This window comes from Giraffa tippelskirchi, chromosome 5, assembly GCF_054371585.1.
Source record: "Giraffa tippelskirchi isolate mGirTip1 chromosome 5, T2T-mGirTip1v1.2.pri, whole genome shotgun sequence".
Taxonomy (NCBI): Eukaryota; Metazoa; Chordata; class Mammalia; order Artiodactyla; family Giraffidae; genus Giraffa; species Giraffa tippelskirchi.
In genome coordinates this window covers 177,152,564-177,175,871 of record NC_137279.1, presented here as the reverse complement: position 1 = coordinate 177,175,871, position 23,308 = coordinate 177,152,564, and the positions used below count along the sequence as shown (strand labels likewise).

General features: G+C 42.0%; 2 protein-coding genes across 2 annotated transcripts; both read left to right on the top strand.

Annotated features, from left to right (window-relative positions):
- Positions 1-3,204: 3,204 nt before the first annotated feature.
- On the top strand, positions 3,205-4,143 carry LOC145504559 (olfactory receptor 2D2-like). The gene has a single exon (XM_081485624.1). It carries the CDS (start codon positions 3,205-3,207, stop codon positions 4,141-4,143), a length of 939 nt encoding a protein of 312 aa, XP_081341750.1.
- Positions 4,144-16,444: 12,301 nt separating this feature from the next.
- LOC145504590 (olfactory receptor 2G3-like) lies at positions 16,445-17,392 on the top strand. The gene has a single exon (XM_081485683.1). The coding sequence runs from the start codon at positions 16,445-16,447 to the stop codon at positions 17,390-17,392; it is 948 nt and encodes a 315-aa protein (XP_081341809.1).
- The last annotated feature ends 5,916 nt before the right edge of the window (positions 17,393-23,308 follow it).

Genomic DNA, 23,308 nt, shown 5'->3' with positions numbered 1-23,308 from the left:
CAGAAGGGTAGGTATGTAGTAGAAGATAAATATATGGGGCTTCCCTGGTGGCTCAGATGGTAAAGAATCCACCTGCAATGTGGGAGACCTGGGTTCGATCCCTGGGTTGGGAAGATCCCATGGTGAAGGGAATGGCTACCCACTCCAGTATTCTTGCTCAGAGAGTTTCATGAATAGAGGAGCTTGGTGGGCTATATACAGCCCATGGGGTCACAAAGTGTTGGACTTGACTGAATGATTTTCACTTACTCATGTGGTGCTAGTGGTAAAGAACCCACCTGCCAATGCAGGAGACATAAGAGACATGAGTTTGATCCCTGGGTCAGGAAGATCCCCTGGAGGATGGCATGGCAACCCACTCCAGTTTTCTTGCCTGGAGAATTCCATGGACAGAGGAGCCTGGTGGGCTACAGTCCATAGGGTCACACAGAGTCAGACATGACTGAAACAACTTAGCAGGCACAGCACAAAGTATAGAAGAAAAAAAATTAGGACAAATACACAAACTCATCTTAGGGCAAGGAGTCCTGGGGGGCAGAGGCCTGTCACCCACGTCCCCTTTGCTTTCACCCGAAGGTACAGTTCAGTTCAGTTCAGTCACTCACTCGTGTCCGACTCTTTATGACCCCATGAACCGCAGCACGCCAGGCCTCCCTGTCCATCACCAACTCCCGGAGTCCACCCAAACCCATGTCCATCGAGTCGGCGATGCCATCCAACCATCTCATCCTCTGTTGTCCCTTTCTCCTCCTGCCCTCAATCTTTCCCAGCATCAGGGGCTTTTCCAATGAGTCAGCTCTTCGCATCAGGTGGCCGAAGTATTGGAGTTTCAATTTCAACATCAGTCCTTCCAATGAACATCCAGGATTGATCTCCTTTAGGATGGACTGGTTGGATCTCCTTGCAGTCCAAGGGACTCTCAAGAGTCTTCTCCAACACCACAGTTCAAAAGCATCAATTCTTCGGCACTCAGCTTTCTTTATACTCCAACTCTCACATCCCTACATGACTACTGGAAAAACCATAGCCTTGACTAGACGGACCTTTGTTAACAAAGTAATGTCTCTGCTTTTAATATGCTATCTAGGTTGGTCATAACTTTCCTTCCAAGGAGTAAGCGTCTTTTAATTTTATGGCTGCAATCACCATCTGCAGTGATTTTGGAGCCCAAAAAAGTAAAGTCAGCCACTATTTCCACTGTGTCCCCATCTATTTCCCATGAAGTGATGGGACCAGATGCCATGATCTTAGTTTTCTGAATGTTGAGCTTTAAGCCACCTTTTTCACTCTCCTCTTTCACTTTCATCAAGAGGCTCTTTAGTTCTTCTTCACTTTCTGCCATAAGGGTGATGTCATCTGCATATCTGAGGTTATTGATATTTCTCCCGGCAATCTTGATTCCAGCTTGTGCTTCATCCAGCCCAGCATTTCTCATGATGTATTCTGCATATAAGTTAAATAAGCAGAGTGACAATATACAGCCTTTATGTCCTCCTTTCCCAATTTGGAACCAGTCTGTTGTTCCATGTCCAGTTCTAACTATTGCTTCCTGACCTGCATACAGATTTCTCAAGAGGCAGGTCAGGTAGTCTGGTATTTCCATCTCCTTCAGAATTTCCAGAGTTTATTGGGATCCACACAGTCAAGGCTTTAGCATAGTCAATAAAGCAGAAATAGATGCTTTTCTAGAACTCTCTTGCTTTTCCCATGATCCAGCGGATGTTGGCCATTTGATCTCTGGTTCCTCTGCCTTTACTAAAACCATCTTGAACATCTGGAAGTTCATGGTTCACATACTGCTGAAGCCTGCCTTGGAGAATTTTGAGCATTGCTTTACTAGTGTGTGAGATGAGTGCAATTGTGCGGTAGTTCGAGCATTCTTTGGCATTGCCTTTCTTTGAGATTGGAATGAAAACTGACCTTTTCCAGTCCTGTGGCCACAGCTGAGTTTTCCAAATTTGCTGACATATTGAGTGCAGCACTTTCACAGCATCATCTTAGGATTTGAAATAGCTCAACTGGATTCCATCACCTCCACTAGCTTTGTTTATAGTGATGCTTCCTAAGGCTCACTTGACTTCACATTCCAGGATATCTGGCTTTAGGTGAGTGTGAGTGATCACACCATCATGATTATCTGGGTCACGAAGATCTTTTTTGTATAGTTCTTCTGTGTATTCTTGCTATCTCTTCTTAATACCTTCTGTTTCTGTTAGGTCCATACCATTTCTGTCCTTTATTGAGCCCATCTTTGCATGAAATGTTCCCTTGGTATCTCTAGTTTTCTTGAAGAGATCTCTAGTCTTTCCCATTCTATTGTTTTCCTCTATTTCTTTGCATTGATCGCTGAGGAAGGCTTTCTTATCTCTCCTTGCTAGTCTTTGGAACTCTGCATTCAAATGGGTATATCTTTCTTTTTCTCCCTTGCTTTTCACTTCTCTTCTTTTCACAGCTATTTATAAGGCCTCTTCAGACAGCTGTGTTTTGCATTTTTGCATTTCTTTTTCTTGGGGATGGTCTTGATTCCTGTCTCCTGTACAATGTCACGAACCTCCGTCCATAGTTCATCAGGCACTCTGTCTATCACATCTAGTCCCTTAAATCTATTTCTCACTTCCAGGGCTTGAAACTGGGCTCTTGTCTAACGCTCTTAAATGAATTGTCCAAGGAGACACATATGCTGACAAAGCAAGAGATTTTATTTGGAAAGGGCACCCAAGTGGAGAGCAGTGGGGTAAAGGAACCCAGGAGAACGGCTCTGCCATATGGCTCGTAGGCTCCGGTTTTATGGTGATGGGATTAGTTACCGGGTTGTCTTTAGCCAATCACTCTGGCTCAGAATCCATCCTAGTGGTGCACGCCTTGTTCAACCAAGATGGATGCCAGACAGAATTCTGGGAGGTGGTCGGATGTGTGGTGTCTCCTTTGGACCTTTCCTGAACTCTTCCGGTTGGTGGTGGCTTATTAGTTCCGTGTTCCTTACCAGGACCTCCTGTCCTAAAACAACTCATGCAAATGGTTACTATGGTGCCTGGCCAGGGTGTGCGGTTTCAGTCAGTGTGCTTCCCCTAACAAAACTACTATGGGGATGTATTCGGTAGTGCCCCCATCTAATAATCCAAAATGAAAAATGAGTGAAAATTCGTTGGCACTAAAACCCCAAATACTATATATTCCCCAAACTCTTTAAACAGGCAGAGCACAATGCAGGAGCTCAACCATTCATCTGTGACAGAATTCATCCTGCTGGGCTTTGCCTCAAACCCTAGGACCAATCCTCTGCTCTTCACCTTCTTTCTAGTCTTCTACCTGCTGATCCTTGTGAGCAACAGCCTCCTCATCACCCTCATCCACCAGGACACACGCCTCCACACGCCCATGTACTTCTTCATCTGTGTCCTCTCCATGCTGGACATGTGCTACACCACCACGACTGTGCCCCAGATGCTCGTGCATGTTCTCAGCAAGAAGAGAGCCATCTCTTTCGCTAGATGTGTGGCCCAGATGTACATCTTCCTCCTCTTTGGGATCACTGAGTCCTGGCTTTTCTCCATCATGTCCGTGGACAGGTACATGGCCATCTGCCACCCTCTCCGGTACAAGGTCATCATGAGCCACTGGGTGTGCCTTCTCATGGTGGGCATCTGTGCAGCCTATGGTGTGGTGGGTGGTCTGTCCTATACCTTTTTTGCTATGCGCCTTCCCTATTGTGGCCCTGATGAAATTGACCATTACTTCTGTGAGGTTCCTGCGGTCCTGAAGCTGGCCTGTGCAGACACTTCCCTCAATGACTTGGTGGACTTCATCACCGGCTTCAATGTCATTGTGGTCCCACTCTCCTTGGTTGTCATTGTCTATATCAACATCTTTGCCACCATCATGAAGATCCGCTCAGCCCAGGGGCGGATCAAAGCCTTCTCCACCTGTGCCTCCCACATCACTGTGGTTACCATGTTTGCTATTCCGTGCATTATCATGTACATGAGCCCTGGCTCTGACTCCTTGTCAAACAGTGGCAAGAAAATGGCCCTTTTCTATAACATTGCCACAGCCTTCCTCAACCCTGTCATCTACAGCCTGAGGAACAAGGATGTGAACAGGGCCTTCCTCAAATTGGTGGGCAGGGGCAGGGCCCCAGAGTGACTTTCTAAAGATGAAGATGTGGGGAGCTGTAAAATACAGGATGCACATTCACCCCGAATACTCTTCTACCAGTCTGAAGAGATGGTCTTCATAAAGCTAACTCTTCACCCTGGCCCAGTGGGAGAACAAGGTGCTTGACCATCGGCATTTTCTATGGCATTGTGGTTTGAGACAAATATGATTGGGAAGATCCAACACAATTGTTAAGAGCCTGGACTCTAGCGCCAGAGAGACCAAGACGACAGACTTGGATTTACCAGTTACTAGGCATGTGAATTCTTGCAGCACATTTAACTCCTCAAAGATTTGTATTTCTCTTCAGAAGAGAAATTGCAATGATTAAATGAGATAATACACAAAATGTACAGAGCATGGCATAGATAATTTCTTTTAGCAAATGTTAGTTTTAATTTATGAAATTTTTTTACTAGGAATGACTTATCAATCCTTAAATGACAATGATCTTCCTGATCTGTGGAAGATGTAGATCCCTAAAGACAAAGAGGAAAAAAAGCTGGTGGAGGGGAAGAACGGAAGAAGAAGAAACTCAGAAACTGTAAAGTGGAGATTCATTAGAAAAAGGAAATTAACCTATATAACCCATCTACAAACTGTGCCAGTTAAAGCATCTGAGGTCAACTGAAGTTATCGTAGAAAGTTGAAAATTCTCTTTTATGACCATTTTTTCTGTTCTTTTGTAGTTTTATATCTCTTGATTTCCCTTTTCTCTTTGTCTCTAATAATGTCCATTTTTGAAAATGATAGCTTCTCTTAGGTAATCTCAAGGAAAAGGGATTCTGTCCACTTAAGGATGCAGGAAATTAGAGAGGAGAGGAATGACTATAATGTGACAATAAAAAAAAAGGGAGTTCAGTTAAAAATTAAGTGGGGAATTTTTTGCTCAGTTTCCATTTTTTTTGAACGGATTTTCTCTGAAAATCTGTTTATTTTTCATAGAATGTTTACAAACATGATTGCTTTTTTCACCAGTCTGGACATCACCCATATTTACTGACTACTTGCTGTCACAGGAACTTCACCACCCAACAAAGCAATTCCCATGAGGTTCTAGAAACATGTCCCATAAACTAACATGCAGACCCTCTGGGTTCTGTTTTCCTAGCTTCTTGTTGATGTACACTGCCTATGAAACTCTTTTCAACACAAATCAGCTGGGCTGGCCAAAAAATATAATATGAATGTCTGTCTCCTCCATGAGAGGCCAGGTTCCATGCCAAGGGTGCAGGTTCACAATGTCCCTAAAGATATTACCTAACCCTGCTATCCAGGAGCCAGAGTGTTGCATAAATAATAAAGCAAAATTATGGGAAGATAACAAGACAGGGCATATAGCTGCAAAATACTTACAGACATGTGAATAAAATCATTAACACAGAGGGGCTCTTACAAATCGGTAAAAAAGAGAAATACAAATGCTCAGGAAAATTGGCAACAGATATGAACATATTATTAAAAAGATACCCAAGTGACAATAAACATATGGGAAAATCACACCGCAGTAGACACCAAAGAAATGCAAATTAAAATACCAATGAGATACCACTTTTTCACCTTTACAAACTGGAAGAAATTTTTTTTTTTAAATAAATTTATTTATTTTAGTTGGGGGCTAATTACTTTACAATACTGTAATAGTTTTTGCCATACATTGACATGAATCAGCCATGGGTTTACATGTGTTCCCCTTCCTGGACCCCCCACCCACCTCCCTCCCCATCCCATCCCTCTGGGTCATCCCATTGCCCCGGCTCTGAGCCTTTGTCTCATGCATCGAACATGGAATGGTGTTCTGTTTCACATATGATAATATACATGTTTCAATGCTATTCTCCCAGAATGTCCCACCCTCACCTTCTCCCTCAGAGTCCATAAAATTGTTCTATGCATCTGTGTCTCTTATTCTGTCTTGCATATAGGGGTATCGTTACCATCTTTCAAATTCCATATATATGCATTAGTATACTGTATTGGTGTTTTACTTTCTGGCTTACTTCACTCTGTATAATGGGCTCCAGTTTCATCCATCTCAGTAGAACCGATTCAAATGTATTTTTTTAATGGCTGAGTAATATTCCATTGTGTATATGTACCATAGCTTCCTTATCCATTCGTCTGCTGATGGACATCTAGGTTGCTTCGATGTCCTGGCTATTGTAAACAGTGCTGCGATGAACATTGGGGTACACGCGTCTCTTTCAATTCTGGTTTCCTTGGTGTGTATGCCCAGCAGTGGGATTGCTGGGTCATATGGCAGTTCTATTCCCAGTTTTTTAAGGAATCTCCACACTGTTCTCCATAGTGGCTGTACTAGTTTGCATTCCCACCAACAGTGTAAGAGGATTCCCTTTTCTCCACACCCTCTCCAGCATTTATTGCTTGTAGACTTTTGGATAGCAGCCATTCTGACTGGTGTGAAATGATACCTCATTGTGGTTTTGATTTGCATTTCTCTAATAATGAGTGATGTTGAGCATCTTTTCATGTGTTTGTTAGCCATCTGTATATCTTCTTTGGAGAAATGTCTGTTTAGTTCTTTGGCCCATTTTTTGATTGGGTCGTTTATTTTTCTGGAATTCAGCTGCAGAAGTTGCTTGTATATTTTTGAGATTAATTGTTTGTCTGTTGCTTCGTTTGCTATTATTTTCTCCCATTCTGAAGGCTGTCTTTTCACCTTGCTTATAGTTTCCTTTGTTGTGCAAAAGCTTTTAATTTTAATTAGGTCCCATTTGTTTATTTTTGCTTTTATTTCCAATATTCTGGGAGGTGGGTCATGGAGGATCCTGCTGTGATTTATGTTGGAGAGTGTTTTGCCTATGTTTTCCTCTAGGAGTTTTATAGTTTCTGGTCTTACGTTTGGAAGAATTTTTAAAGAATAGCCAGAGATGGCCAGAAAACAACAAAACACTGGTTTTTATACATTGCTAATGGGAGTATGATCTTCCCTGATAGCTCAGTTGGTAAAGAATCCGCCTGCAATGCAGGAGACCTGGGTTTGAACTTGGGTTGGGAAGATCCACTGGAGAAGGGAAAGGCTACCCACTCCAGTATTCTGGCCTGGAGAATTCCATGGACTGTATAGTCCATGGGGTTGCAAAGAGTCAGACATGTCTGAGCGACTTCCATTTCACTTAAATAGGGCTTCCCAGGTGGCACAGTGGTATAGAATCTGCATGCCAATGCAGGAGACCCGAGAGACACAAGTTCAATCCCTGCTTAAGGAAGATCCCTTGGAGAAGGAAATGGCAACCCACTCCTCTATTCTTGCCTGGAAAATACCATGGACAGAGGAGCTTGGCAACTACAGTCTATGCAGTCGCAAAGAGTCAGAAACAACTGAGCAACTAATATAACACAATGGGAGTACAGATTGACCTAAAAAGCACATGCATATTTCACACAACCATGTGATAATAATTAGCTGAGTCCCTGATTGTATGGCAGCCAGGAATTTCCCAAGGCCCAGTCTGTGGCCAGAGCATTGTAGGAAAAAAAACAAAAACAGTTTATTTCTATGCAGTCAGCCATGTTTATATTCTAAGTTCAACTCAGTTTGAATGTGTAGTCAAACATAAAGTCAACCAACAGCTGAAAAATCTGCTAATTAGATTTCAGCTCAATCCCAGATATACTCATGCTCACCAGCAGACTACCACATGGAGCCATGGAAACAGTCATTCACTCTGTAGCTGGTCAAGAAGGCTGCAGAGATGAGGCCCAGAGCCCAGGAGACCTACCTGGATGACCTCTAACACTGTCTCCAGCTCTGAGGGTCATGATTACTAGAGATTTGCAGAGCAGGAGCACCAGGCACATGACCCCTTCCTCCATTACCTTCCTCTTACAGAGAGTCCTCACCTGTTCCCAGAGTGGTACCTATCAAAATTGGTTGCAGTTATAGATTACTCTGTGTCTCTAATGGGATGCACAATTATCTCCTGGCTACTAGCAGGTGATGGGAGTGGTGATCACAGAAAGTGCTAGTTCTGCTTCTGATGAACACAACGGATGCTGTCCTCACATTAAAGTGTCACTGGTACTGAGTAAGTGGTATCTGATAGCTAGACTCCAGTGACCTGCAAGGACCAGCTCCCAGCTCCTCTAGTTCAGAGTTCAAGAAGCTTTGCAATATCAGAGGTACTATCATTTTAGTTAAATTCAGGTGGTTCAAGGTTTGCACCAGGCAGAAGAGTGGCTGCTACAAGGCCATGCCAAGCAGGCTAGCCCTGCATAGGCTTGCTATATGTAGCAGTCAGTGTTCCCTTAAAAAAGATAGCCACTTCACATGTTATGGGTAAAAAAAAAAATCTATTTTAAGAATTAGACCTTATACAACTGTCCCAAGAACTGGGAAAGTAAAGACCTGGAAGGGGCATTGGATGCTCAGAGTCAAATCACTATTCATTCATCATCCATCACTGGGCAAAGGTACAGAAGTCAGAGCTTACAGGAAGATCTGAGAAGCCCCAGATCCAGTCATTTAACAGGCCATAACAGGGGAACTCTTAAAAAGCTCCTTGGGAACCTGTTGCCTTTGAGAGTCCACAGTCAAGTCCTCAGTTTAATTTAATCATTTTTTAAAAGGTCCTATTTCCAAATGTGGTTACATTCTGAGATACTAAAGGGCTAGGACTTCAACATATGAAGTTGGAGCAGTAGGGAGCAGACACAATTCAGTCCAAAACACGGATTAAGACAGTAAACCTTGAAAAGAAAATGCAGAAGAGATTTTTGGCCAAGAGTACCACAAGTAAGTGGAAACCAAGCAGAGAGAGGCAATCTCTATACTGGATGAAACAAAGGCCAGAACTGTGTGCTGTTGAGACAGTGAAGAATTTGTGAAACACAAGTTTGAGAGAAGAAGAAACTTGACAGAAAAGGAACTCCAGAAATTTACAGAGAGGTCTCCTTCAGCCATTAGCCAATCACTGACATGCATACACACAGGGTGAAACGAGACATGGAAGAAACGACTACTTGGGGCTGTGAAGTGAATGAAAGTTCAGGTGCTTGTACCACGCAGGGAGACACTGAAGTTGTCATCCAAAGTGGAGACACCTCACTATATACTCCAGGCTCCCAAAATAACTCTATCGTAGGAGTAGAGCTATTCAGTCCTTAAAGGAAGAGCTACTCCTGATTTACTGTGAGAGCCAAAAGCAAAGCCTCAGTAGGATCCAACTGATATCACAATAAGTTAGCCCTCTGTCAGACAGCCTTCAACATTTTTTGAAGGGAAATAACATAATGTAGACTATCAATCCTGTAGCATCTTGTAAGTTGAAATCATGTCCTACAAAAAATCAAATTTTACTAGACATATAAAGAAGCAGGAGAAAGAGACTCATATGAGAGAAAAAACAGTCAACAGAAACATACATAGAAATGATGTGGATGTTGAAATTAACAGAAAGACTTTAAAACAGCTTGTCTAATAAACACACTAAAGATTTGTTAAAGGAAAATATGGACATAATGAGTGGATAGATGGGGGATCACAACAGAGAATGGAAATAAATAAACATAAAGAAAGAATAGCCTTTGATGGGAGGAGATCGAGATGGCAAAGTAAGAGGGTGTGGAGTTCACATATCCCCATGAACACATCAAAAAATACATCTATACATGGAATAATTCTTTCTGAAAACGAACTGGAAACTGGCAGAAGGACTCCTGTACAACCAAGTCTTTAAGAAAGATACACATGTAACTGGGTGAAAATAGAAGAAAAGTGATTGGATCAGGACCTGTGCCCCTGAGAGGAGACTTGGGAAAAGGGAGATTGCAGATACCAACTCTGGGGAGTGAGCAGGTCAAGTCACAGACTGGATGTCCCAGTCCTGGGGTTCTACATGAGAGAAGACAAGCTCCCTTGGCTGGCTGGGTATTTGCTGGGTCAGGTAGAAAGACTGGGGAAACCCGGACTTTGCTCATGAGGCGTGCTTGCCCACAGGCTTGCCACTGAGACAGGGCAGAGAGAGGTCTGCTCTAGTGAGTGCCGGGTTTCCCAAGACTACCTCACAATGCCCCATCTGGAGCCAAGGGAAACCCCTGTCCCACTCACACCATGCTACAAGCACCAATGGATCTGGGATGGTCAGGACCGGGAAAAGGACTAGACCTTGGGATGCAAAGATGACCCAGTCTTGCAGCTGAGCCTTAATGGGGTGGTGGTGACCCTTGTTGGAGCTTACTCAAGGAGTACCTTAGAAGCAGCCCAGTTGCTGCCTGAGTTTCTAATAGAGATCAAATGGGGATATGAACCCAGATCAGGATTCAGTGAGGCAACAACACTAAACAGTTGACACAGCACTGCCTGTCACATTAGACAAACTTCCTTACTTGTTTATCTGTTTAAAGAGGTGCAGTCCCCTCTTGAACAGTAAATCTCTGCTTGAAATCCCAAGAATGTCACATTCATGAGGCCCACTCTCTTTAAGGGAAGAAGGAAATTACCACTACACAGGCAGTGTCTCCTCCCACTAGCTAGAGAAATGTGTGGCATGGGCAGGGGTCCTCCACTGTGGATGCAGGCTTCCAGACTCCTGTCCCTACCACAGGATGTCTGGGTGTCACACCAGAGATCAGGGCTGACTCTTAATATTGCTCACTTTTTGCTGTCAGGATAAGACATACTACTAGGTCCCTGTACTATACTGCTAAGCATCTTACAGGTAACATCTTAACACTCACAGCACTGCTTTCCATTCCAAATAGGATGAAAATGAGGCTCAGAGAGGGAAAGTGATTTGCACAAGGTCATATGGCTAGGAAGTAGTGGAGTCAGCATTCAGCCACCAGTCTGTCTGGTTGTCTCGTCTTTTGTTTTCTGTGTTGCCCAAGAAAGAGAGACATTGTATTTTCTGGGGTTTCAGAATCATATCCAGAGAAGGGGACAAATTTTCAAGAGACAAAGTATATCAAGATCTACGACTATATCTTAAATATTGTAAATAATGCTGCTATGAAAAATGGGGTTCATGTATCTTTCAGAATTAGTTTTTTTATCTTCTTCACATATAGTCTGAAGTTAGAGCGTGTGGTATCTCCATTTTTGGTCTTTTTTTTCAACATTACTTTGGCAATTCAGAGACTTTTGTGATTCCATATAAAGTTTTTGATTCTTTACTTCAATTAAAAAATTTTTAAATTTGTGACTATATTACACAACATCTACTGCATGTTTCCCAGGTAGGACTGCCCCGTATCAGGTGTCTACCAAATTCATGGCCTTCTAATCTAGGAAACCATACAATGTCCAAATTTAGACACATTTTGAGAGTGAAAGGGAGGGTTTTAACAAATTACAGGAGTTAATTGATCTACAATAGGCATAAAACATAACTGTCCCATGAAAACTAGGGTATGAGATCAACCTACCCAATCCCATCCGTGGCTAGCCTACTGTCTTCCCACAGTTGGGACCAAGCACCATGGCTGATGAGTTTGAGCAAGCTCTGGGAGTTGGTAGTGGACAGGGAAGACTGGCATGCTACAGTCCATGGGGTCACAAAGAGTTGGACACAACTGAGTGACTGAACTGAACTGAACTGATCTATGTCTGATACTTGTTAGCCCTAAAATTCATGTTACCTGGATGAATGTGCTATTTCTCTGGGGATGTAAGCATTCTGGCCCTTTACTCTGAGATAACATCCAGGCAGCTCAGCTGCTGACTTGTCCAGCTTCATGTTCCAGTTACATGGATACTAACAGGGCATTTTTGGTCTTTGCCTTGGGAACCAGTCCTTTAACGTGACACTTTCCAGGACCCCTTCCATACCAGGACTCATCCGGTTCTGTGCTCAGTTCCAATGCAGTGGCTCAGGCCATCCTCCTGCAGACAGATATCCTTTTACCACTAAGTGTCACTTGACCTGGATTCACCACTGACCTCTACCAAAGTAAAAGTATTGCCCATTGGCCTTAAGTCTTCCAGCGCCCAAGTGGTATTTCACCTTGCCCTGAATTTCACCTTCATCACCACACCCTTCAGAATTTGAATTCTACTTTGCAGGACTGGACTGTGTCTAACAGTGGATCATTGCCCCCCACCCACGAGATAAGCTTCTTCCCAGTGAGCTTGCTGTCCTGCAGCAGTTAATGAAGCCAAGCCAGGCTGCTGCCGTTTTCTCCCAGAATTCCAATAGGACACGAGAGGGTACTTTGTGGAGGAACACATCCTTCCAGTGGGTCCGAGGAAGTCTGTGCACCTATCCTGGCCTCTGACCACCTGACTCCTACACTCAGCCTTGCAGACACTCCACAGTCTGACTATACATACCCTATAAATCAGTACTACACTTTGGCCATAGACACTCTACAGAAGAATGACATGGAATCTAGCAGATTCAGGTTCAAATTCTGACTAGACAATTTATTTGCTATGTGGTGTGAACAAGCCCCTTAATTCTCTCAAACTCCCTGTGCCTCCTGACCTATCAAATAGCTTACCTACCTTCTTGTGAGGATCAATTATATTACATTAGTGCCCAGTGTAGCATCTTATAAGAGTAAGTGTTCAGTAGTACATGGTTGTCACTATAGTCATAGGTCTGATAACATTTATACTGCAGTGTAGAGTGTGGCCTTGGATAATAGTAGGTTTCAATAAATGAAAGTTATGAGGTCACTAATAAGTATTATAAGCATTTATATTTGTCTATATCCAAGCCTCTGTTTTATCTCTGTTCCATAAGTGGCCTTGGATAAGATGAATGTGGATTTAAAAGGCAAACAAAATTGCTTCAGAAGGAAACAAAACACACAGGTTTAGTATTGTCACTGTGTCACACAGGGATGTAGCCACTCAATCATAGGCCTCCTCCTTCCTTGAAGTCTCATTGGGAAGGAATTTCAGTCCCTACATGGAGATTTTGGAAGGATGCCCAGCTCACTGGCTCCAGAAGTTGAGCCCAAAATGTCTTGGGGGCATTAAGCTTCCTGCCTGTGCCTTTCACCCAGCCCAGCGGCTCTGTGCTGCATTTACCAGCATGGGCAGGAGATCTTCAGGGCTTTCAGGGACAGAAAATCTACTCTCCAACCCCATGCTGATATGAAGGAAGCCCCTGGGTCTGTCTGCTAGAATCCTCTCCCTCCAGGGATGCTATACATTTGACACACTTAATAATGTCACAGATCTCCCCAGCAGGGCCACCATGCAAAGGAGAAGGGGAGACTGCTTTCCACTGCACCACCGAGACCAAGGGACACCAGGCGAAGGCTGCCACGGGGGTGAAGGGAGTGAAGAACAGTGTGCTGTTCACTTGTCAGTAGGACTGAGGGATGATCTAGGTGAGTTTCGTTCTTAGGGCACCCCCAAGAATGGACAAGGGATCACCGTAGTGTTCTCTGTCCCACTCCCCGGGGGAGAGGGGCTGCTGCCCTCATAAACAGGAGTAGAATCTCCAGTGCAACTCCACGGCCATTTTCAAACTCAAACAGTGGCCCTCAGGAGCACCTCCTACCCCCATTCCCTAAATGGGTCCTGGGGCACTCTGGTGGACCCCGACAAGGGATCCTCTTTCTTCTTTTTCTAAAAAAAAAAATATTTTTTTTTATTTATTTGACTGCACCCAGACTTAGTTGCAGCATGTGGGATCTAGCTCCCCAACCAGGGACCAAACTTGGGCCCCCTCCATTAGGTGTGAGGAGTCTTAGCCATGGGACCACCAGGGAAGTCCCTCTTCTTTTTTACTTGTCTACTGGAAGAGCAGAGGCTGAGAAGGATAAGTGAAGAGTTGGCAGGAGGAGAGGAGGGCAGATATTAAAAATGGAGCTCTCACAGTTCAAAGGCCTGATGTAATTGTTCCTTCACAGGCGCCTTTGAGGGAGGCAGCAGAGAGAGTAGTGGCTAAGAACTTGGCGAGCTGTGCTCCCAGAGAATCTAGCATGAGGCCTGGGACACCATTCATTAGTTTGGAGGAAGGCAGAACAGAGTCTGGTCTTAGAGCAGAGGAAACTAGTCCTATAACAGGGCTCCAGAAGAAATCTGTTGATCCCACTTAAATTCCGTGGAGAGATAGATCTAATGGACACAGCCTCTGCCTGTAGCCTGCCTGGGAAGACAATACACAAACCCCACAAGGCTGACTGGTCAGGTGAGGAGGAGGGAACCCCAAACTGGGCTTTGAAGGCTGGTGAGATGTGAGGAGGAAGAAGAGATCATGGGAGACATTCCAACAGATAAACAGTTCAAGGAAAGAATGGTGAGATTTGCATGGCATATGTGGCAGGTGCTGAGAAAGGCAGGTAGCTTGGAGGATCTGTGGGTCAGAGAGGAGGGGACACCAAGATACTCAGATGAGGATGTTTTGGTGGTCATGCTCTTAGCATCATGTCTCAGAACTCTCACTGAGTCACAGAAAATCCTATAGACTTGAAAATTGGTCAGAACCAGAAGAGGAATGTCTTAGCATAGTCTAAGGAGGCATGAGAATGGGCATGAGAGATGAAGCAGCGTCTGCTGGTGGGTGGATCAGGAAGGCAGGCTAGTTAGGGGCTCCTGAGAAAGCCCAGATCTGGATGTGGATTAGTGAGAAGGAGGATGCGAGCCTCTCCCCATTCTCATCCCTCATCCTTCTGCCTTTCGAGTTTGCTGTTTGCACAGCTGACAGATCCTTTTCTCTTGAATGTGACCCCTCTCAAAGTCCAAGATGCTGAGCTTCCCTAGTTCTCTTCTCTTCATAAGCATTCCTGACCTGAATCATTTTCCTTCTTCATCCAGTTACTGGTGTTCCCTAAAGCTCAGCACAAAAACATCACACTATCTTCTTTTGCTCATAGCCTCAGACTTCTTCATCCCTCACCCTTCACCAGAATTCTGCAGCAAGCAGTCCACATAGTCTTGTTTTCAGTGCTGTCCTCTGGAACTTAGATGCTTGAAAATGTCACGATGGCTCCTCAATTCTCTCTCCATTCCTACTTCCACTAAGCCTCCCTTATATAAATTGCTACCATTTATTGAGCACTTTCAATGGACCAGATGTATTTCACACAAACTCCATTCTGGAGGCGGTATTACAGATAAAGCACAAGGGACCCTGAGAGGCTAAGTGACTTAGGAGTGGGTAAAGAGGATACAAGACGAAGGTGTGTTGACACCTGAGTCTATGCCCTGGTCTCATGTCTCCAACTCCTGAAAGGAATCTCCTGCTAACACAACCCTGTTCAGCTGACTGCTCGACTCAGCCCTCCCCTTGGTTCTCATGACACTGATGCAACCACAGGTCTCCAGCCAGGTGTTCCTTGGACCAAAGAATAGCAGACCCAGAAGTGTCCCTTGGAGTCATCAAGACCAACAGAGTTACCCAAAATCACACAGCAAATTAGGTGCAGATTTAGGACCAGCCCACACTCTTCTGATTTCCAGAGTCTTCCCACTTATACCAACCCTTTTACTTGTCTAATGTTGGTATTTTGAAAAATTTCTTGACATAGGGTATCTCATATGCTTCTTTCTATTACCCTGTGCCATGGATGTTTCATTTCTAACAGATGGGGAGATTGAGGCCAATGGGGGTGAAAGGACTTGCCCAAATTCACACAGATGGGTAATTGACAGCCTTGGGACATTTGGGAAGACCTGAATTTAAAATGTTATCATAGGGTGGTAATTATAAAGATTCGACAGAAAATTCCACAGATACCCAATCACAGACCTCAGGGCAAGTTAGGAATCAAAATCATTCTTTCCGTTTCTTGGGGCTGTGAGGTCTCTGCTCTCTCCTTTCCAGCATGTCAGCTCTCATCTCTGCAGGACCTCCACTCTTCTCTACAACTCCAGCTTCCCTGTGACTTCGGGTCACAAGCACAGCAGCTCTGGATTGACTGTACCTCAAGTACCAACAGCCCAGTGACACAGACTTTCAGTGTCATCATTTAAAATTTTCAGCAGAGAATTGTTCTCCAGACAGAGACAAGTATATGCTCTTGGAAGCATTCAGCAGTGACTAGAGGCCTGGCTGGGTTCCCCTGCTTCAGACACAGCTACCTAATGCCTTGCCTTCTATAGGTGAAGGTGGGTTCCAGAGAAGGGCCTGTGAGCACTCAGACATCTTATATTCTGTTACAGGCATGAATCCAGATCTTCCGATGGCTCTCCCAGTTCAGGAGCTGCCCTAGTTTACTACACCTTTTCACCCAACTCAACAAAGATTTGACTGAATCTCAAGCTACTGTGCAAGGGGCTGTGTGTGGCTCTGGTTCAGTCAGATGTGTCCTCCTTCCCCCAAGGCCGAGGACAGAACAGACTGGTCTTTGTCTCCTTAATAGGCAGACCACCATGCAGAGCCTCGGCAAGGAGAACCACAGTTCCGTCTCTGAGTTCATCCTCCTTGGCTTCTCCAGTGAGTCTCAGGTCAGAATGACTCTGTTCACGTTCTTCCTTCTCCTCTACTTTATCACCATTCTGGGCAATGGACTAATCATCACCCTGATCTACTTGGATACACACCTCCACACACCTATGTACTTCTTTCTCAGCATCCTCTCCCTGGTAGACATGAGCTATGTCACCACCACTGTGCCCCAGATGTTGGTTAACCTGGTATATCCAAGGAGGACCATTTCCTGGGGAGCTTGTGCAGCCCAGATGTTCATCTTCTTGATCCTGGGCATTGCTGAATGTGTCCTCTATGCCATTATGGCCTATGACAGGTATATGGCCATCTGCTTCCCCCTTCACTACACTCTACTGATGAGTCGTCCCATTTGTATCAAGATGGTCACAGTCTGTTGGTTCATTAGCATAGCTGGGGCCCTGATCTATACTGTCTTCACCATGCGTCTGCCTTACTGTGGCCCCCACAAGATAAACCACTTCTTCTGTGAGGTCCCTGCTGTCCTGAAGTTGGCTTGTGCAGACACATCCCTCAATGACCAGTTGGACTTCATCTTGGGTTTCATCTTGCTTTTGATACCACTTTCCTTCATCCTGGTCTCTTATGTTCGCATCTTTGTCTCCATCTTAAGCATCCGCTCACCCCAGGGGAGACTCAAGTCCTTCTCCACGTGTGCGTCCCACATCACTGTGGTCACCATGTTCTATGGGCCAGCCATGATCATGTACATGAGGCCTGGGTCCTGGTATGACCCAGAGAGGGGCAAGAAGCTGGCCCTTTTCTACAATGTCATCTCTGCCTTCCTCAACCCCATCATCTACAGTCTCAGGAACAAAGATGTAAAGAGGGCCTTTCTGAAAGTACTTAGCCAGAAAGGGACAGCTCAATGACTCAGGATGTTTCAGAGTTGTCCACAATCATGGGCCAACTTGATGAGGCTCATGTGGTATCATGAAAGTACATCAGGTTCTGGCCAGCATTTCTAGGTCTTTGAGCTACCCAAAAAGAGTGAGGTCACCCTGAAGTTTTCCCCACTGGTTGGAAAATTTTCAGCTGCTACCGCCCACAGACTCAGTCGAGGATTTAAGGTGAAGGATTTGATTTACAATAAGTATGTCCTTATGGTCCAAGGTTATTACTTTATTGTTTTTCCTTGGTTCTCTCCTCAACTCTGGAAAATTATGTCAGTTCAATATATCATAGCCAAATGTTTGACATGCATATGTGCTTTTCAATGGTGTAAAGGACTGGGGGGGAAGATGACAAAAAGAGTAGACAGATTATGTAGCAACAGTCTTGCGTTACTCTCTGTAGAACAGATATCTGTAGAACAATATGGCTAATAATATTCTTCAATTCGTGAAACTGACTCTTAGCTGAGTTTATATTTTAAATATCACTTTTATTTTCAGAAAAATAAATATAAATTTCATAAGAGAAAATACATGTATATATATCTGCATCTTTTTTTTTTTTGGCTCTTCTTCATTGTGTGTCTTTGGTTGAGTCTTCGCTGTGGCACAAGCACTTCTCTAGTTGTGGCACACGGGTTCTGTAGTTGATGCCCGGGTCTTAGTTGCCCCATGGCACGTGGGATATTACATCCCTGATCAGAGGTAGAACCTGGGTCCCCTGCACTGGAAGCATGGATTCTTAACCAGGACCAGCAGGAAAATTTCCTATGTATCTCTCTTTTTATGTTTATGTATATAATGAGATATCAGACAGAGTGAGAAATATGCAGAAAGAAATTATAGAAAAGAATATAGCGAAGACACTGTTTTCTCACACCCAAAATAAATGTTAATATTTTGCCATATTTAGTCTGAGTCTTTTTTTTTACATTGGAAAAGGATTAAATAATTACAGATAAAATTGAAGTGCTCTTTGACTATTTCCAACTTCTCTGAATCAACCACTTTTATTAGTTTGAAGTCTGTTCTCTGTGTTTCAAAGCTTTTGCTTACATGTAATCACATCCATAACCAATAGACAAAATTGTTTTTGTATAAACTTAAAATTTTATAATGGTATCAAAATATCAGTGCCACTCTGAAAAAATTTAACTCAACATCATGGTTCTGACATCCCCCACTGGATACTTAAAGGTCTAAATCATTCTCTTTAGAAGAATTTTAAGCATTTTACCACATCTCATTTATCTAGTTCTTTATCACTGGACATTTGTTTACTTCTATATTTTTGCTATTTAAACAATATTGTGATAAATTTCTTTGGACATTTCTCCCCATGTAAAAATTTTTCCCAAGACATATGTATAGCAGTGAATGTAGCAGATTTTAGAACTTTCCAATTTACTAGATACCTTTAAATTATTCTTCTAAGTACTGATAACAATCCACAACTTTCATTCTCATCAACCCTTGATAATGTTATTTATCTAAAGCATTCTAAAAGAGTCTATCTCATAGATGGAAAGAGGTGACTTTTTTTTTTTCACTTATAATCCCCTGATTGCTAATGACTTTAAATCTTTTCATAAGACTGTTGGTAGTATTGTGTAGTGAAGTCACCCCTGGAGTCAGACTTCTGTATTCTAACCTCAGCTAACTCTTTACTAACTCAGTGATGATGGGCAAGTTACCTAACTTCTGTGAGTCTCAGTTTCCTCATCTGTAAATGGGAAGAATATATTATAGATCTCAGAGGGGTGTTAGAAGGATTAACTGAGATTATACATGTAAAGCATTTAGCATAATAAAAAATAGTAAGTGTTCAATGAATACGAGATATGTTTTTTTTTCTTATTTATAGTTTGTTACATATTTTGGCTATTATTCTTTGTCTATTACATGCACGGAAAATATCTTCTTGGGAACTTTCATGATGGTTCAGTGACTGGACCTCCGTACTCCTAACGCAAGCAGCCTGCGTCCAATTCCTGGACCCAGGAATTGGATCTGAGGAACTAGATTCCACAGATCACAATTAAGAGTTCACATGCCTAAGACCTGGCACAGCCAAATATATAAAAATTTAAAAAAAGAAAATATCTTGTCTGAGTCTATTACTTGTTTTCATTGTTGCAAAAGTAGTATATATTTATTCTGAAAACTTTGCATTTATAAACACAAACAAACAACTGTTACCTTAGATTTGGAGATAACTACAATTAACATTTATTTATTTTCTGCTTCTTTCTTTTTTATTTTTTATACTATGAAAGTATGATAACACACTTATAGGAGACTTAGAAAATACAGAACAAAGCTACATATATTTCCACTATATATTACAATCATTTTTAAGTAGATAAATTAAAATTTTTAGTTGGAGTAAATAACAAACTGTCAAAAATTAAAAGAATGAATACACAAAGAAGTAGAAGGATATAGTAGACCTGAAAATCACTATGAGCCAATTCAACATGATTAAGATTTAAACAATTTTCACACAACAGCAGGATACAAATTCTATTCAAGTTCCCTTAGACCAAACTAGGAGACACTGGAACATATCCAGGGACATAAAACAAGATGCAAACATTTCATGGCCTAAAGGTATTGAAATTATACGGTCTGTTCTCTTATCGCTATGGAACTATGTTAGAAATCAACATCAAAAGATATTTGAAAATAACCCACATAATTTCAAGTGCAATGTGACACTTGCCAAGAGAGATCTTTGACTTAGCCATTGAAAGCCTCAATAAAGTTAAAAGATTGAAAAAACATAAAGGGTGATTGCAAAGAAGAAAGCATTTAAATAAGAAATTAATATCAAAATGAGAAATTAATATTAAAGATACTTAAAAAACATGTATTTGGAAATTAAATGTCTGTTTTTAAATGTTGTGTGTATCTAAGAAGACATAACAAGAAAAATTAGAAGATATTTGTAAGAAAATAAAAATGAAAAGAGAATTTATCAGAATTTGTTGCATGCAGCTGAAGCTACTCAATGCAACTAAATACAATGTGAATTTGAAAAAGATATGAAAACAAACAATGGACACTAGCATAAAATTTCGTACAATGTGAATAAAATCTGTACTTTAGTTAATAATACTGTATCACATGCTAATTTCCTGGGTTTTTTTTTTTTTAACTTAATTTATCTATTTTAATTGGAGGCTAATTACTTTACAATATTGTGGTGGTTTTTGCCATACATTGACATGAATCAGTCATGGGTGTACATGTGTTCCCCATCCTGAACCCCCTCCCACCTCCCTCCCCATCCCATCCCTCAGGGTCATCCCAGTGCACCAGCCCTGAGCACCCTGTCTCATGCATCGAACTTGGACTGGCGATCTATTTCACACATGGTAATATACATGTTTCAATGCTATTCTCTCAAATCATTCCACCCTCGCCTTCTCCCACAGAGTCCAAAAGTCTGTTCTTTACATCTGTGTCTCTTTTGCTGTCTTGCATATAGGGTCATCATTACCATCTTTCTAAATTCCATATATATGCGTTAATATACTATATTGGTGTTTTCCTTTCTGACTTATTTCACTCTGCATAATAGGCTCCAGTTTCATCCACCTCATTAGAACTTTTTCAAATGCATTCTTTTTAATAGCTGAGTAATATACCATTGGATATACATGCCACAGCTTTCTTATCCATTCATCTGCTGATGGACATCTAGGTTACTTCCATGTCCTAGCTATTGTAAACAGTGCTGTGATGAATATTGGGGTACACGTGTCTCTTTCAATTCTGGTTTCCTTGGTGTGTATGCCCAGTAGTGGGATTGCTGGGTCATATGGCAGTTCTATTTCCAGTTTTTTTAAGGAATCTCCACACTGTTCTCCATAGTGGCTATGCTACTTTGCATTCCCACTAATGGTGTAAGAGGATTCCCTTTTCTCCACACCCTCTCCAGCATTTATTGTTTGTAGACTTTTTGATGGCAGCCATTCTGACTAGGGTGAGATGGTACCTTATTGTGGTTTTGATTTACATTTTTCTGATAATAAGTGATGTTGAGCATCTTTCATGTGTTTGTTAGCCATCTGTATGTCTTCTTTGGAGAAATGTCTGTTTAGTTCTTTGGCCCATTTTTTGATTGCGTCGTTTATTTTTCTGGAATTGAGCTACATGAGCTGCTTGTATATATTTGAGATTAATTCTTTGTCAGTTGCTTCGTTTGCTATTATTTTCTCCCATTCTGAAGGCTGTCTTTTCACCTTGCTTATAGTTTCCTTTGTTGTGCAAAAGCTTTTAATTTTAATTGGGTCCCATTTGTTTATTTTTGCTTTTATTTCCATTACTCTGGGAGGTGGGTCATAGAGGATCCTGCTATGATTTACATTAGAGAGTGTTTTGCCTATGTTTTTCTCTAGGAGTTTTATAGTTTCTGGTCTTACATTTAGATCGTTCATCCATTTTGAGTTTGTTTTTGTGTATGGTGTTAGAAAGTGTTCTAGTTTCATTCTTTTACAAGTGGTTGACCAGTTTTCCCAGCACCACTTGTTAAAGAGATTGTCTTTTCTCCATTGTATATTCTTGCCTCCTTTGTCAAAGATAAGGTGTCCATAGGTGCCCATAGGTGGATTTATCTCTGGGCTTTCTATCTTGTTCCACTGATCTTCTTTTCTGTCTTTGTGCCAGCACCATACTCTCTTGATGACTGTAGCTTTGTAGTATAGTCTGAAGTCAGGTAGGTTGATTCCTCCAGTTCCATTCTTCTTTCTCAAGATTGCTTTGGCCATTTGAGGTTTTTTGTATTTCCAAACAAATTGTGAAATTATTTGCTCTAGTTCTCCGAAAAATACCATTGGTAGCTTGATAAGGATTGCATTGAATCTATAGATTGCTTTGGGTAGTATACTCATTTTCTCTATATTGAGTCTTCTAATCCATGAACATGGTATATTTCTCCATCTATTTGTGTCATTTTTGATTTCTTTCATCAGTGTTTTATAGTTTTCTATATATAGGTCTTTTGTTTCTTTAGGTAGATTTATTCCTAAGTATTTTATTCTTATCGTTGCAATGGTGAATGGAATTGTTTCCTTAATTTCTCTGTTTTCTCATTGTTAGTGTATAGGAATGCAAGGGATTTCTGTGTGTTAATTTTATATCCTGCAACTTTACTATATTCATTGATTAGCTCTAGTAATTTTCTGGTGGATTCTTTAGGATTTTCTAGGTAGAGGATCATGTCATCTGCAAACAGTGAGAGTTTTACTTCTTTTCCAATCTAGATTCCTTTTCTTTTCTGATTTCTGTGCCTAAAACTTCCAAAACTATGTTGAACAGTAGTGGTGAGAGTGGGCACCCTTGTCTTGTTCCTGACTTTAGGGGGAAATGCTTTCAATTTTTCACCATTGAGAATAATGTTTGCTGTGGGTTTATCATATATATGGCTTTTATTATGTTGAGGTATATTCCTTCTATGCCTACTGTCTGGAGGGTTTTTATCATAAATGGATGTTGAATTTTGTCAAAGGCTTTCTCTGCATCTATTGAGATAATCATATGGTTTTTATCTTTCAATTTGTTAATGTAGTGTATCACATTGATTGATTTGTGAATATTGAAGAATCCTTGCATCCCTGGGATAAAGCCCACTTTGTCGTGATGTATGATCTTTTTAATATGTTGTTGGATTCTGTTTGCTAGAATTTTGTTGAAATTTTTGCATCTATGTTCATCAGTGATATTGGCCTGTAGTTTTGTTTTTTTGTGGCATCTTTGTCTGGTTTTGGGGGGCTGGTGGCCTCATAGAATGAGTTTGGCAGTTTACCTTCCTCTACAATTTTCTGGAAGAGTTTGAGTAGGATAGGTGTTAGCTCTTCTCTCAATTTTTGGTAGAATTCACCTGTGAAGCCA